Raw genomic sequence first — 16721 nt, forward strand, 5'->3', positions numbered from 1 at the left:
CAGATCAAAAGTACTACAAAAACTACAAAGGTCGATTTACAAGAGTATTTGTGTTTAATTTTATAGTCTTTCGTGACATCTATATTTTGAAAGGTGTCCTCTTTTATAATTGAGCCACACATGGTACACTTATTGTGTCCACATGACCATTTCCCTTTGGCTCGACTGAGCCAGTTGGTGTGGTCATTGGACCTAGATTTAGTGATATGTTTCAATTTCGATGGTGCAAGTATGTTCTTAAAGTCTTTATCCCTCCTAAACATAATAAGAGGTCTTTCTGGAAGGATAGTACCTAGGATGGGATCGCTGGTTAGAATATTCCAATGCTTTCTCGTTATCCTATCAATATGTTGACTTCCCTGACTAAATGTGGTGATGAATCTAACTTCATCCATCTTTCTATTTTCAGCAATATTTCTACTAACTGGATTTAGCATTTCCTCTCTCTTAATTTTAGAGATTTTCTCTTTTACATCTTGTATAAGGGTATTGCTATACCCTTTTTCTTTGAAACTCCAGTATGAGAGATTCTTTAGTGTAGTCCGATGTGTGTGTGCAATTCCTACAAATTCTCTGGTACTGGCCTAGTGGGATGTTATTTTTCCATCTAGGGAGATATCCACTCTTGGCATTCAAAAAGCCATTCTTATCGGTTGGCTTTCGATAGTTCCTCACAGCAACTCCATGGTCTTGATCAACATAAAGAGCAAGATCTAAAAATTTGATCTCGCTTTTCTTAATATTGTTAGTAAATTTAAGATTCATCAAGTTACTATTGAGGAAGTCTAGAAAGTCCTTAATTTTATCTTTGCCACCATTCCACACAATGATAATATCATCTATGTATCTAAAATAAGAAACTAGATGATTACTAAATGGATTATTGTGCCAGATGTACTTTTTTTCAAAGTTATCCATATAAAGATTGGCATACGATGGGGCAAATATGGTCCCCATCGCTGTGCCTTGAGTCTGCACGAAAAATTGAGATTCAAGCTGAAAATAATTATGCTGAAGTATAAACTCTATACATGTCAAAATTAATTTAATTTGTATGTGTGGAAGTTGGCTCATTATTAAACTTTCTTCAATATCCTTGATCCCTAGGTTATGAGGGATACACGTATAAAGTGCAGTGACATTGCACGTGATCCATAGGAAATCCTTTTCCCACTTCATTCCTTCAAAAGTGATAATAGTTTGGGTAGAAAAGACTTGTTTTTTTTAACAAGTGGTTGTAGAAAATAGTCTATATAAATGGAAAGATTGTTAGTAAGAGACCCTATCCCGGAGATAATAGGTCTCCCAGGAGGGTTTACCAGGGCTTTATGTACTTTTGGAAGATGGTAAAATGTAGGAATTGTTGGATTCCTTTCAAGTAGAAAATTTAATTTATTTGTTATAATACTGTCTGTTTTGGCTGTAGTCAAAATTGAATGACGTTTTTTGTAAAAATGTGCTGGTAGGATCAAACGTTAATTTTTTGTATGTATCTACCTCATTAAGTATTCTATATGCTTCCTTGAGATAGTCAGATCTATCTTGTACCACCACCCCGGCTCTAATAATGATATTAGTGTTACTCTTCAATGTAGCTAACGTATGTCTCTCTTGTTGTGTCAGATTATCATTAAATCTATTAATCCATTTTCCTTTTTTATCCTCCCATAAGTCTAATAAGTCCTTACTGACCAGTTTATTGAAGATCTTAATGTGTTCACCCTGAGCTCCAACTGGAAAAAAGGATGAAGGTTTTTTAAAAACTGTGTGTAATATAGGTAATTCCAATATAAGTTCATGAGTGCTGAGATCGAGTAAAGATTCCTCAGCCAATACCTGTTCCGTCTGTACTGCACCTTCAAATTCAAGTGATTCCAGAACATTAATGGCCATGTCATCACTATTGTCTAGGCCTAAACTCCTTTGTGATGTAGATAGTGTGCCCCCTTGTACTATTTGTATTATACGTAGTTGTTTTATAAAATAACTTTTTAAACTCATTTTACATATATACTTCTGGAGGTCGATATAAGTTTCAAATTTATTGGGAGCTTGTTTGGGGGCAAAATTTAAACCCTTAGCCAGAAGGATGATCTCATGATTATTGAGTTTATTATTAGTCAGATCATAAACTTTGTCTTTATTTTCTAAGGCTTCCTTCTTGGATCTTGATTTCTGAACATATCTTCCTCCTCTAACTCCTCGCTTATTCTTTTTCTTTTTTGGGGAGTCATATATACATTTGAATGTGGTTCTTTTCTTTTTGGTAGTGATTGGGTATCATATGTTCGTGTCCCCCTACCTCCTGTGAGTCTAAAAAATGTTGATGTTCGTAAGAATGTTCACCATTGCTCCGTGGTCTTGGTTGTTTAGAATGACTATTATATCTTGGTCTGGCACTCTGAGCTTCGTAGTCATGGTGTGTATTATCCTGCATAGGTTTATCCTCTAGTGCATTGTATTTATTACTAGTGGATAGGGGTACATGATACTGATGTGTAGTATTTTTATTAGTAATATCCCGGTTGGATTTGTTGTAAAATTGGTTATTATTATGATGTCCTTTATAATTGTTAAAGTTATTGTTACTAGACTTTTTTGCAGGAAAGTATCTAGCCTCATGAACATATGAATCATTATTGTAGTTATCATGGAACCTTACCCTATTGTGTTGTAAATGAGGTTTGTTACCATGATGGTTATGCTGAGCCACATTTGTTCTATTTGAAATTATTTTTACTGGTTTATTGTGAGGTACATTTTCCAAAATTATTGGCTCACTAGAACGATCTATGATAGTTGTCTCCTTGCCTAACTTACCATTAATACGATTGGATCTTCTTTCTTTCTTATATGTATAGACTTTATTGTTTTTATAATCATCTGAATCTCTGTGTAGTTTTTTGTTGTTTGGATTGTGCTAGTTCATTATTGAGTTTAATATTACATGCCTGTATATTTTCATTAAGTTTTTTCCATCTTTCTTCCCCTTTGAATCTTTGTATTTTTGGAAGTATGGTTTCTAGTGCTACCTTGACTTTATTCAGTTTGAATTCCCTATATCTAATAAGTATCTTAATTAAAGACATGGAATAGTCCTGCAGGGCCTTTTCCCAGTCAGTGGTGAATTCCACTTCCTCTAAATCGAAAGCTGGGTATTTAAAAATTCTCAGGACCCTAGGGACTACTTCATGTAACACATAGTTGTCCAACAGTATAAGGTCCTGCCATTCCTTGGTATCATTGTTAAGTAATTTTTCTAAATCTCTAAAAAGATCAATAGGATTGATATCAGTTGTATCCTCATTAGTTATATCAGTAATATTATTGAGGAGGTTATATGAACGTTGTCTATTATGTCTAGACATACAACCCCTAAAAACCTCAACTAAAATCTAAAAATATTAGTATAATATGTAAAAATATAAAAAAATATATGAACTGTAAGGATTTGCTGCAAAAATAACACAGAAAATATTAAAAGATTGAAAAGGAAAAATGCTGCGCTTCCCTACATCTACATATAAAAATATATGCATAAAAATATATAGACTTTAAAGTACAAAAACAGTTAATAGCACACAACCACCTAATAACATAAGATAAATACAATAAAATATGTAGCAGGTAGATGACAATGTTCCGCCAGTGGGTGCTAATAATGAGAAAATGTATATACCGGAAATCCCCTGATAATGGATGCGAATGGAACAATACAATCACACCTGTATATGGGGAATTCCTTGATTAAATCAGAAGTCCCAAAATCTTGTGAATAATGTCATTCATAGTTCTCATATGTTCGTAAGGGATGAATCCCAATGATGGAGCCTTACAATCAAACGGCTGTGGCTGCTGCTCTGATTGCGTGGGGAGAGCTGTTATACACCTCCCAGAAATACTGAAATGAGAAAAGGAGAGAAAGGAGCGCAAAAGCCACTCTGAGTAAAAGTATTTCTTTCATGTAATTGGCAAGAGTCCATGAGCTAGTGACGTATGGGATATACAATCCTACCAGGAGGGGCAAAGTTTCCCAAACCTCAAAATGCCTATAAATACACCCCTCACCACACCCACAATTCAGCTTTACAAACTTTGCCTCCTATGGAGGTGGTGAAGTAAGTTTGTGCTAAGATTTCTACGTTGATATGCGCTTCTCAGCATTTTGAAGCCCGATTCCTCTGAGTACAGTGAATGTCAGAGGGATGTGAAGGGAGTATCACCTATTGAATGCAATGGTTTCCTCACAGGGATCTATTTCATAGGTTCTCTGTTATCGGTCGTAGAGATTCATCTCCTCCCTCCCTTTTCAGATCGACGATATACTCTCATATTCCATTAACTCTATTAATAACTGTTTCAGTACTGGTTTGGCTATCTGCTACATGTGGATGGGTGTCTTTCGGTAAGTATGTTTTCATTACTAAAGACACTCTCAGCTATGGTTTGGCACTTTATGTATTTATATAAAGTTCTAAATATATTTATTGTACTTATATTTGCCATGATTCAGGTTTCAATATATTTCCTTTTGCAGACTGTCAGTTTCATATCTGGGAAATTCATTTTTTTTTAGGAAAATTTTTATTTCTTACCTGGGGTATAGTCACTTTTTCAATTGACTGTTTTTTTAAATTCGCGGGCAGAATTAGGCTTGCAAAATGCCAAAGTTTATTGCGTCATTTTTGGTTACGTTTATTGACGCAAAATCGTGATTTCCGCTGAGTCCTTCACAAGGTTGTGTCATCTGTGACGCGAGTGTGTCATTTCCGGACGTTTTTGGCGCCAAATTTTTTTTTTCTGTTTCATTATTTAAAACCCCATTCCTATTTGCCTCCTGCCTGTTTTCTATGTCAGAGGGCTATGCTGTTTGCATTTTTTCCCATTCCTGAAACTGCCATATAAGGAAATTGATAATTTTGCTTTATATGTTGTTTTTTTCTCTTACATTTGCAAGATGTCTCAATCTGATCCTGTCTCAGAAATCACTGTTGGAACCCTGCAGCCTGATAACATTTGTTGTAAGCTTGTGGAGGTTATGCCTCCAGCTGTGGTTTGTAATAGTTGTCATGATAAACTTTTATATGCAGAGAATGTATCCATCAGTAGTAGTTCATTACCTGTTGTGGTTCCTTCAACATCTAATGCACACGCTATACCTGTAAATTTAAAAGAATTTATTTCTGATTCTATTCAGAAGGCTTTGTCTGCCATTCCGCCTTCTAATAAACGTAAAAGGTCTTTTAAAACTTCTCATAAGGTTGATGAAATTTCAAATGACCAGCAACATACTGAATTATCCTTCTCTGATGAATATCTATCTGATTCAGAAGATCCTGCCTCAGATATTGACACTGAGAAATCCTCTTATTTATTTAAAATGGAGTATATTCGTTCTTTGTTAAAAGAAGTGTTGATTACATTAGATATAGAGGAAACTAGTCCTCTTGATATTAAAACTAGTAAATGTTTAAATTCTGTTTATAAACCTCCTGTGGGTATTCCAGAGGTTTTTCCAGTTCCTGATGCTATTTCTGATATGAATTCTAAGGAATGGAATAGGCCTTGTACTACTTTTATTCCTTCTTCAAGGTTTAAAAAATTGTATCCTTTGCCAGCAGTTAGATTGGAGTTTTGGTAAAAGATCCCCAAAGTTGATGGGGCTATCTCTACTCTTGCTAAACGTACTACTATTCCTACGGAAGATAGTACTTCTTTTAAAGATCCTTTAGATAGGAAACTTGAATCTTATCTAAGGATAGCTTATTTATATTCAGGTCATCTTCTTAGGCCTGCAATTTCTTTGGATGATGTTGCAGCTGCTTCAACTTTTTGGTTGGATACTTTAGCGCAACAAGTATCGGATCATGATTTGTCTAGCATTATTAAGTTGATTCAACATGTTAATAATTTCATTTTTGATGCCATTTTTGATATTCTCAAAATTGATGTTAAATCTATGTCTTTAGCTATTTTAGCTAGAAGAGCTTTGTGGTTCAAATCTTGGAATACTGATATGACTTCTAAGTCCAAATTGCTATCTCTTTCTTTCCAAGGTAATAAATTATTTGGTCTCAGTTGGATTCAATAATTTTAACTGTCACTGGGTGGAAGGGTAAATCTAAAGCTTCTAACCGTTTTTGTTCCTTTCGACAAAATAAGGAACAGAAACCTAATCCTTCCCCCAAGGAATCTGCTTCTAATTGGAAGCCTTCTTCAAATTGGAATAAATCCAAGCCATTTAAGAGATCAAAACCAGCCCCCAAGTCCGCATGAAGGTGCGGCCCTCATTCGAGCTCAGCTGGTAGGGGGCAGATTAAAATTTTTCAAAGATGTTTGGATCAATTTGGTCCAAAATCATTGTATTCAGAGTATTGTCTCTCAGGGGTACAGAATAGGATTCATAGTAAGACCGCCTGTGAGAAGATGTTTTTCTCTCACGCATTCCAGCAAACCCAGTAAAGGCTCAGGCTTTCCTGAAGTGTGTTTCAGACCTGGAGTTATCAGGGGTAATCGTGCCAGTTGGGGTTTTATTCAAATCTATTCATTGTCCCAAAGAAAGAAAATTCATTCAGACCAGTTTTGGATCTAAAGCTTTTAAATCGATATGTAAGAGTACCAACTTTCAAAATGTTAACTATAAGGACTATTCTGCCTTTTGTTCAGCAAGAGCATTATATATCCACAATAGACTTACAGGATGCATATATTCCGATTCATCCAGATCACTATCAGTTCCTGAGATTCTCTTTTCTAGACAAGCATTACCAATTTGTTGCTCTTCCTTTTGGCCTAGTGACAGCTCCAAGAATCTTTTCAAAGGTTCTAGGTGCCCTACTCTCTGTAATCAGAGAGCGGGGTATTGCGGTATTTCCTTATTTGGACGATATCTTTGGTACTTGCTCAGTCTTTACGTTCTGCAGAATCTCACATGAATCAACTAGTGTTGTTTCTTCGAAGGCATGGTTGGAGGATAAATTTAGCAAAAAGTTCTTTGATTCCTCAGACAACGGTAACCTTTTTAGGTTTCCAGATAGATTCAGTGCCCATGACTTTGTCTCTAACAGACAAGAGACGTTTGAAATTGGTTGCAGCCTGTTGGAACCTTCAGTCTCAGTCATTCCCTTCAGTAGCTATGTGCATGGAAGTTTTAGGTCTCATGACTGCAGCATCGGACGCGATCCCCTTTGCTCGTTTTCATATGAGACCTCTCCAGCTTTGTATGCTGAAACAATGGTGCAGGGATTATACAAGGATATCACAATTAATATCCTTAAATCCCAATGTTCGACTATCTCTGACTTGGTGGTTAGATCACCATTGTATAATTTTAGGGGCCTCTTTTGTTCATCCAACCTGGACTGTGATCACAACAGATGCAAGTCTTTCAGGTTGGGGAGCTGTTTGGGAATCTCTGACAGTACAAGGGGTTTGGAAAACTTAAGAGGCGAGATTACCAATCAATATTTTGGAACTCCGTGCGATTTTATGGCCTTTTCAGTTTTGGCCTCTGTTGAAGAGAGAACCGTTCATTTGTTTTCCGACAGACAATATCACAACTGTGGCATATGTCAATCATCAGGGTGGGACTCACAGTCCTCAAGCTATGAAAGAAGTATATTGGATACTTGTTTGGGCGGAATCCAGCTCCTGTCTAATTTCTGTGGTTCATATCCCAGGTATAGACAATTGGGAAGCGGATTACCTTAGTTGTCAGACTTTACATCCGGGAGAATGGTCTCTCCACCCAGATGTGTTTTCTCAAATTGTTCAGATGTGGGGGCTTCCAGAAATAAATCTGATGGCATCTCATCTAAACAAAAAATCTTCCCAGGTACATGTCCAGGTCCAGGGATCCTCAGGCGGAAGCAGTGGATGCATTGACACTTCCTTGGTGTTATCAACCTGCTTATATTTTCCCGCCTCTAGTTCTTCTTCCAAGAGTTATCTCCAAAATCATCATGGAGCAATTGTTTGTGCTGCTGGTGGCTCCAGCATGGTCTCACAGGTTTTGGTATGCGGATCTTGTTCGGATGTCCAGGTGCCAACCTTGGCCATTTCCATTAAGGCCAGACCTTCTATCTCAATGTCCGTTTTTTCCATCAGGATCTCAAATCATTAAATTTGATGGTATGGAAATTGAACGCTTAGTACTTAGTCATAGAGGTTTCTCTGACTCAGTGATTAATACTATGTTGCAGGCTCGTAAATCTTTTTCTAGAAAGATTTATTATCGAGTTTGGAAGATTTACATTTCATGGTGTTTTTCTCATAAATTCTCTTGGCATTCTTTTAGAATTCCTAGAATTTTACAGTTTCTTCAGGATGGTTTGGATAAAGGTTTGTCTGCAAGTTCCTTGAAAGGACAAATCTCTGCTCTTTCTGTTTTATTTCACAGAAAGATTGCTAAACTTCCTGATATTCACTGTTTTGTACAGGCTTTAGTTCGTATTAAGCCTGTCATTAAATCAATCTCTCCTCCTTGTAGTCTTAATTTAGTTTTGAAGGCTTTACAGGCTCCCCCGTTTGAGCCTATGCATTCTTTGGACATTAAACTACTTTCTTGGATAGTGTTGTTTCTTTTTGTCATCTCTTCTACTAGAAGAGTTTCTGAATTATCCGCTCTCTCTTGTGAATCTCCTTTTCTGATTTTTCATCAGAATAAGGCAGTTTTGCGGACTTCAATTAAATTCCTAACTAACGGCTAGATTTGGAGTTTTGCGTTAGAAGGGGTGCGATAGCTACGCATGCTTTTTTTTGGCTGCACCTTTTAAATACCGCTGGTATTTAGAGTTCACGGAATGGCTGCGTTAGGCTCCAAAAAAGGAGCGTAGAGCATAATTTACCGCCATTGCAACTCTCAATACTAGCGGTGCTTACGGACGCAGCCAGCTTCAAAAACGTGCTCGTGCACGATTCCCCCATAGGATACAATGGGGCAGTTTGAGCTGAAAAAAAAAAGCAGCGTTCAGCTCCTAACGCGGCCCCATTGTTTCCTATGGGGAAACACTTCCTAAGTCTGCACCTAACACCCTAACATGTACCCCGAGTCTAAACACCCCTAACCTTACACTTATTAACCCCTAATCTGCCGCCCTCACTATCGCTGACCCCTGCATATTATTATTAACCCCTAATCTGCTGCTCCGTACACCACCGCAACCTACATTATACCTATGTACCCCTAATCTGCTGCCCCTAACACCGCCGACCCCTATATTATATTTATTAACCCCTAATCTGCCGCCCCCGCTATCGCTGACACATGCATTATATTATTAACCCCTAATCTGCCGCTCCGTACACCGCCGCAACCTACATTATACCTATGTACCCCTAATCTGCTGCCCCTAACACCGCCGACCCCTATATTATATTTATTAACCCCTAATCTGCCGACCGGACCTCGCCGCTACTCTAATAAATGTATTAACCCCTAAAGCTAACTCTAACCTTAACCCTAACACCCCCCTAAGTTAAATATAATTTAAATCTAACGAAATAAATTAACTCTTATTAAATACATTATTCCTATTTAAAGCTAAATACTTACCTGTAAAATAAACCCTAATATAGCTACAATATAAATTATAATTATATTGTAGCTATTTTAGGATTTATATTTATTTTACAGGCAACTTTGTAATTATTTTAACCAGGTACAATAGCTATTAAATAGTTAATAACTATTTAATAGCTACCTAGTTAAAATAATTACAAAATGACCTGTAAAATAAATCCTAACCTAAGTTACAATTAAACCTAACACTACACTATCAATAAATAAATTAAATAAAATACCAACAAATAAATATAATTAAATAAACTAACTAAAGTACAAAAAATAAAAAAGAACTAAGTTACAAAAAATAAAAAAATATTTACAAACATTAGAAAAATATTACAACAATTTTAAACTAATTACACCTACTCTAAGCCCCCTAATAAAATAACAAAGCCCCCAAAATAAAAAAATGTCCTACCCTATTCTAAAATTAAAATAGAAAAGCTCTTTTACCTTACCAGCCCTTAAAAGGGCCCTTTGCGGGGCATGCCCCAAAGATAACAGCTCTTTTGCCTGTAAAAAAAAAACATACAATACCCCCCAACATTACAACCCACCACCCACATACCCCTAATCTAACCCAAACCCCCCTTAAATAAACCTAACACTAAGCCCCTGAAGATCTCCCTACCTTGTCTTCTTTGTAATTAGGATAAGGTAGGAAGATCTTCAGGGGGCTTAGTGTTAGGTTTATTTAAGGGGGGGTTTGGGTTAGATTAGGGGTATGTGGGTGGTGGGTTGTAATGTTGGGGGGGGGTATTGTATGTTTTTTTTTTCCAGGCAAAAGAGCTGAATTCTTTGGGGCATGCCCCGCAAAAGGCCCTTTTAAGGGCTGGTAAGGTAAAAGAGCTTTTCTATTTTAATTTTAGAATAGGGTAGGGCATTTTTTTATTTTGGAGGGCTTTGTTATTTTATTAGGGGGCTTAGAGTAGGTGTAATTAGTTTAAAATTGTAATATTTTTCTAATGTTTGTAAATATTTTTTTTATTTTTGTAACTTAGTTCTTTTTTCTTTTTTGTACTTTAGTTAGTTTATTTAATTGTATTTATTTGTAGGTATTTTATTTAATTAATTTATTGATAGTGTAGTGTTAGGTGTAATTGTAACTTAGGTTAGGATTTATTTTACAGGTAATTTTGTAATTATTTTAACTAGGTAGCTATTAAATAGTTATTAACTATTTAATAGCTATTGTACCTGGTTAAAATAATTGCAAAGTTGCCTGTAAAATAAATATAAATCCTAAAATAGCTACAATATAATTATTCGTTATATTGTAGCTATATTAGGGTTTATTTTACAGGTAAGTATTTAGCTTTAAATAGGAATAATTTATTTAATAAGAGTTAATTTATTTCGTTAGATTTAAATTATATTTAACTTAGGGGGGGTTAGGGTTAGACTTAGCTTTAGGGGTTAATATATTTATTAGAGTAGCGGTGAGGTCCGGTCGGCAGATTAGGGGTTAATAATTGAAGTTAGGTGTCGGCGATGTTAGGGAGGGCAGATTAGGGGTTAATACTATTTATTATAGGGTTATTGAGGCGGCAGTGAGGCGGATTAGGGGTTAATAACTTTATTATAGTAGCGGTGAGGTCCGGTCGGCAGATTAGGGGTTAATTATTGTAGGTAGCTGGCGGCGACGTTGTGGGGGGCAGATTAGGGGTTAATAAATATAGGGGTCGGCGATGTTAGGGGCAGCAGATTAGGGGTACATAAGTATAACGTAGGTGGCGGCGGTGTGCAGTCGGCAGATTAGGGGTTAAAAAAATTAATACAGTGGCGGCGATGTGGGGGGGGCCTCGGTTTAGGGGTACATAGGTAGTTTATGGGTGTTAGTGTAATTTAGAGCACAGTAGTTAAGAGCTTTATGAACCGGCGTTAGCCCAAAAAGCTCTTAACTCCTGTTTTTTTTTCTGCGGCTGGAGTTTTGTCGTTAGATTTCTAACGCTCACTTCAGCCAAGACTCTAAATACCGGCGTTAGAAAGATCCCATTGAAAAGATAGGATACGCAAATGGCGTAGGGGGATCTGCGGTATGGAAAAGTCACGGCTGGAAAGTGAGCGTTAGACCCTTTCCTGACTGACTCCAAATACCAGCGGGCTGTAAAAAGCAGCGTTAGGACCCCCTAACGCTGGTTTTGACGGCTACCGCAAAACTCCAAATCTAGGTGATAGGTTGTAAATTCTAACAACATTAATAGAGAAATTGTTGTTCCTTCCTTGTTTCCTAATCTTAAGAATTCTTTGGAGAGATCTTTAAATTCTTTGGATGTGGTGAGAGCTTTGAAATATTATGTTGAAGCTACTAAAGATTTCAGGAAGACTTCTAGTCTATTTGTTGTCTTTTCTGGTTCCAGGAAAGGTCAGAAGGCTTCTGCCATTTCCTTGGCTTTGTGGTTAAAACTTTTGATTCATTAAGCCTATTTAGAGTTGGGTCAAGGCCCGCGAATTACAGCTCATTCTACTAGATCAGTTTCCACTTCCTGGGCTTTTAAGAATGAAGCTTCAGTTGATCAGATTTGCAAAGCTGCTACTTGGTCTTCTTTGCATACATTTACTAAATTCTACCATTTTGATATATTTGCTTCTTCGGAAGCAGTTTTTGGTAGAAAAGTTCTTCAGGCAGCTGTTTCAGTTTGATTTTTCTGCTTTTGATTTAAGTTTTTTCCTCACAATTATGAGAATTAACTTATATTTCGGGTCTGTGGTTTGTGGCCATATCTAGGTGGTCCATGAGTGTGACTGAAGGAAATTCTGCAAATAGGGATATATGACTGTCTCAGAGGAACAGCGCGACAGAGCTCAGAATTAGGGCCTGTCCCTTTCAAATAGGGACAGTTGTGATGAGTGGTATAGAGCTGCAGAATCGGTTTACGCTTTACAAATATAAATTAGCAGGAAACAGCCAGTGAGCAAATTGGCTGTTGTAGTCTCATGATCCCGCTTGAGCATTGATTGCCCTAGAAGTAAGATTTTTGCGTTTGTATTACGAGTAAACAGTTATCGCTCTTGCGCTAACCAGACAAGCACAAAAATCCACAGTTAGAATATCATGTGCGCGTTCACGTATTCCACCATAGAAGTCAATGGAAATAAAAGTGTAAACCTGATGGCATAGTTTCATTTGCGCTAACCTGACAGGAAAATATGAATATTTCACATTCCAATGCTCTGCACATAGCAGAATGTGTTGTATTTATTCATAAATACATTGTTCTACATATACAGATAAGGACAGATCTCACATAGAGGTGAGTGTGTCCACGAAAGAATGCTTTTATGCACAAATCTAATAATTATAGATCAAGGTAAGTACAATGTAACTTTTATTTGAAACAAGTAAAAATACAGCAAATAGTACTAGTATTCTGCTGCCCACACACACTAATTTAAACCACATTTCCTGTGTTGTATACATATAATATGTAAAATTATTTATTACAGTGACACCAGGAAACTAAATAGTTCCAATATATCAGATTATCTACTGCTCAGGGGGTTATGGTGTGTAGTTACACTTATATTAAATTAGCTTTACTATGGGCCTGCTCCTAATTACAGCTGACCTGAAGTATGCCACCCATATGGATAGGGTGAACACACCCCTCAATACTGGAGATTCCTGAGCGAAAAATAAAACTACTATTATCCCAAACAGAACCGTAGTTCCTCGGTATAGTGATAGTACCAATGCAAAGTGCAATATGCGTTTTAACCTAAACTCTTGTGTGTATTATAAATAGAGAGTTTAACATTAATAGCTTTAAGCTAAGCTTGCATATAACTCTATTATGAGTTTAGGATTGAACACAAAGTGCCAGCACAATAATTGCAACACTGTTAAAGTCAAAGGTGCTATTAGTGATATACACTGTCTCTATTATTAATTCAATTGATATTTCAACAACAGGAGAGCAACTTAAAACAACAAATCCCCTGACATGGTCGCGTTTCACATAAGCTTCCTCAGAGGGGTGGAAGCGTATGTGAAACGCGACCACGAATGTGAAACGCTACTCCTTCTTTTGACCTATACACTTATTTAACAAGGTCTATAAGTAGTTATCTCACTCCAATCACTATTTCCATTTCCTTTTTGTTCTAAAATGTGATATTTCTACATATATCTGATGGTATTTTGGTACAATATATATATATATATATATATATATATATATATATATATATATATATAGTGTGTATATATATATATATATATATATATATATATTTACATGCATACACATATATACACACACACACGATTATATATAGGTATAGATATATACACATATATATATATATATATATATCATTGGGGGATTGCACTCCAAGCAAACGAATAATCCAGTGCCCTGGGTGCAGCAAACAAAACAAACAGGCATATAGAAAAAGCGCACTCCAAGGGATCCTTAAATAGGCACTTTTATTTTTTACTGAATAAAAGTGCCTGTTTAAGTGCCTTGGAGTGCGCTTTTTCTATATGCCTATATATATATATATTATATATATTATATATATATATATATATTTATTTTTTTATATATATATCTTTTTAGAAATACATAGAACATATTCCGCTATGTGCAGAACATTGGAATGTAAAATATTTACAGTAAATACATTGTTAAAACCTTTATTAAACATGAATATTGCATAAATATGCTTTTACATGTTTTCATATACTTAACGGCAAAGGGCTTCAATGAACTTATATATACAGTCGTGGCCAAAAATATTGGCACCCCGGCATTTCTGTCCGATATTGCACCACTTTGCCCAGAAAATTGTTGCAATTACAAATGTTTAGGCATTCTCATGTTTATTTCTTTTGTTTGTATTGGTATGACACAAAAAAGTGGAGAGAAAAAAGGAAAATCTGACACATTCCACGCAAAACTCCAAAAATAGACTGGCAAAATTATTAGCACCCTCAATTTAATATTTGGTAGCACACCCCTTGGAAAAAAAACCCTGAAATCGATTGCTTCCTGTAACCATCAATGAGTTTCTTACACCTCTCTACTGGAATTTTGGATCATTCTTCTTTTGCCAACTGCTCCAGGTCTCTCAGATTGGAAAGGTTCCTTTTTCCAACTGCTGTTTTGAGATCTCTCACAGGTGCTCTATGGGATTGAGATCTGGACTCATTGCTGGCCAGTTCTCCAGCGCTTTGTCTTAAAACATTTCTGGGTGTTTTTTGACGTGTGCTTTCGGTCATTGTCCTGCTGTAAGTTTAATTACAAATTACAGGAGCATCACAAACTTGGAATGCAATTATTTCTTACAATTTTGACAATAATCTTGTCCAGTTCATTTTTGGAGTTTTGCGTGGAATGTGTCAGATTTGGCTTTTTTTTCCACCACTTTTTTTGTGTCATACCAATACAAACAAAAGAAATAAACATGAGAATTCGTAAACATTTGTAATTGCAACAATTTTCTGGGCGAAGTGGTGCATTATCATTATCTGACAGAAATGCAGGGGTGCCAATATTTTTGGCCATGACTTTGTCTATATATGTACTGTGTACATATGTATTTGTGTTTATATGTGTGTGTGTATGTATGTGTGTGTGTGTGTGTGTGTGTATATATATATATATATATATATATATATATATATATATATATATATATACTGTGTATGTCTATATATATATATATATATATCCATCTTTAGACATGTATATGTACGTATGGCTATGTTAAATCCCTTTGCCTGCCTTTTTTTTTCTAACACCTGATACCTCATATGTTTGAGCCTTTATAACTTTTGTATGCAATATTTTTTAATAATTATTTAGATTGTGTTATTAGTGTAACTATATTTTGTAATGTATTTTTGATGTGATTTTTGTGACACTTTTATGTTTCCAGAAACACTTTACCAGTGCTCTGAAGTCACGGTAATCATTCTAGCGTAACTGTAACACGAGCGGTAATCCCAACTAACACAAAGCCTCTTGATAAACCCCTTATCGCTCGGGCGCAAATGTTTGCGCTCCACTCGTAATCTAGCGCTTAATAATGATATCAGGATCTTTCTGAATTGATTTTTACTTCTTGTGTGTGAAGAGAGCATTACCTTCTTATTTATATTGATTGGTTCTTATTGATCCTTTGCAGCTGACGAACTCCAAGCCATTTCTGGAAGCTGTGAATCTAACAGTACTGTATCTGAAGATGCCTTATTTAGGGATAAACTGAAGCACATGGGCAAATGTAAGTCTTTTTATCATCTAGCATTACTATGTTTTAATATTAATGTAAAACTGCAGAAATGCTTCCAGCTTTTAAAGGCAGCATAAAAAAGGTTATATTTTGACCAGATGGGTATGCTATATACATTATGGTAAGCATTAGGTTTTATGGGCACATTCTTTAAATGTTTCTAGAATAAAGCAAAATAAAAAAATCGTGAAAATAGGCAAGTGTGTCTTAATAACTGTTTTTCTCTGTTGTACAAAACTAAATACTTCATCCAATAATTGCACATTACATTTGTCAAATGTATCTCATTTACCTAAACAGCGGGGTACATTCTCTATAAATGGTTTCATCTCACATTCTAATATACATTTATTAAGAACAGCAAATAAAATCAGGTATTATTTGTTTCATCGTTTTTTTTTTTTTAAAACGTCAACATTTACACTCCTGAATAGGGTTGCCACCATGTTTTCCTGGACACTTATGAGTTACACATGCTGCAGGGAGGAACACATAGTCTATATTTATTTAAAACAACAAATAGTACATATCTGATAACAGTACTGTAGTATCTTTCTGAGGGTAATATCTATACAGGAGTATTAAAAAGATATAAATCTAGCTTTAGGCTGCACGTATAAGTTTTATTATGACTATGGGGTCGATTTTTCATACTATGGCGGACAGGGGCGTACATACGCGCTCCTGTCCGCTGCAGCTCACCTCTGGCGGGCTGAATTTCGCTGCCGGAATTCGGCATTGCAAAAGAACGAAATTTTTAGCTTGTGCGGGCAGGATCTGTCAATCTCCCCGGTCAGACAAGACCGGGGAGAATGAAATTCGACACCAGGTTAGGGAAGTAGAGGTCTGATAACCGGCCGCTGCTTCATAAATACAGTCTGCAGGTTCTCTTGTGAGAGCTTGCAGTTGTAGGGGGTCA

The 16721-nt window shown here is 36.1% G+C and overlaps 1 protein-coding gene across 1 annotated transcript in view; it reads left to right on the forward strand.

Annotated features, from left to right (window-relative positions):
• CUEDC1 (CUE domain containing 1) overlaps positions 1-16721 on the forward strand; it is a 472989-nt gene that overhangs the window by 433236 nt on the left and 23032 nt on the right. Inside the window, exon 8 of the mRNA XM_053706942.1 lies at positions 15698-15793. Coding sequence (XP_053562917.1) covers positions 15698-15793 — 96 coding nt within the window. The remainder of the gene's footprint in view (positions 1-15697; positions 15794-16721) is intronic.

The sequence above is a fragment of the Bombina bombina genome, chromosome 3 (genome assembly GCF_027579735.1).
Source record: "Bombina bombina isolate aBomBom1 chromosome 3, aBomBom1.pri, whole genome shotgun sequence".
Classification (NCBI taxonomy): Eukaryota; Metazoa; Chordata; class Amphibia; order Anura; family Bombinatoridae; genus Bombina; species Bombina bombina.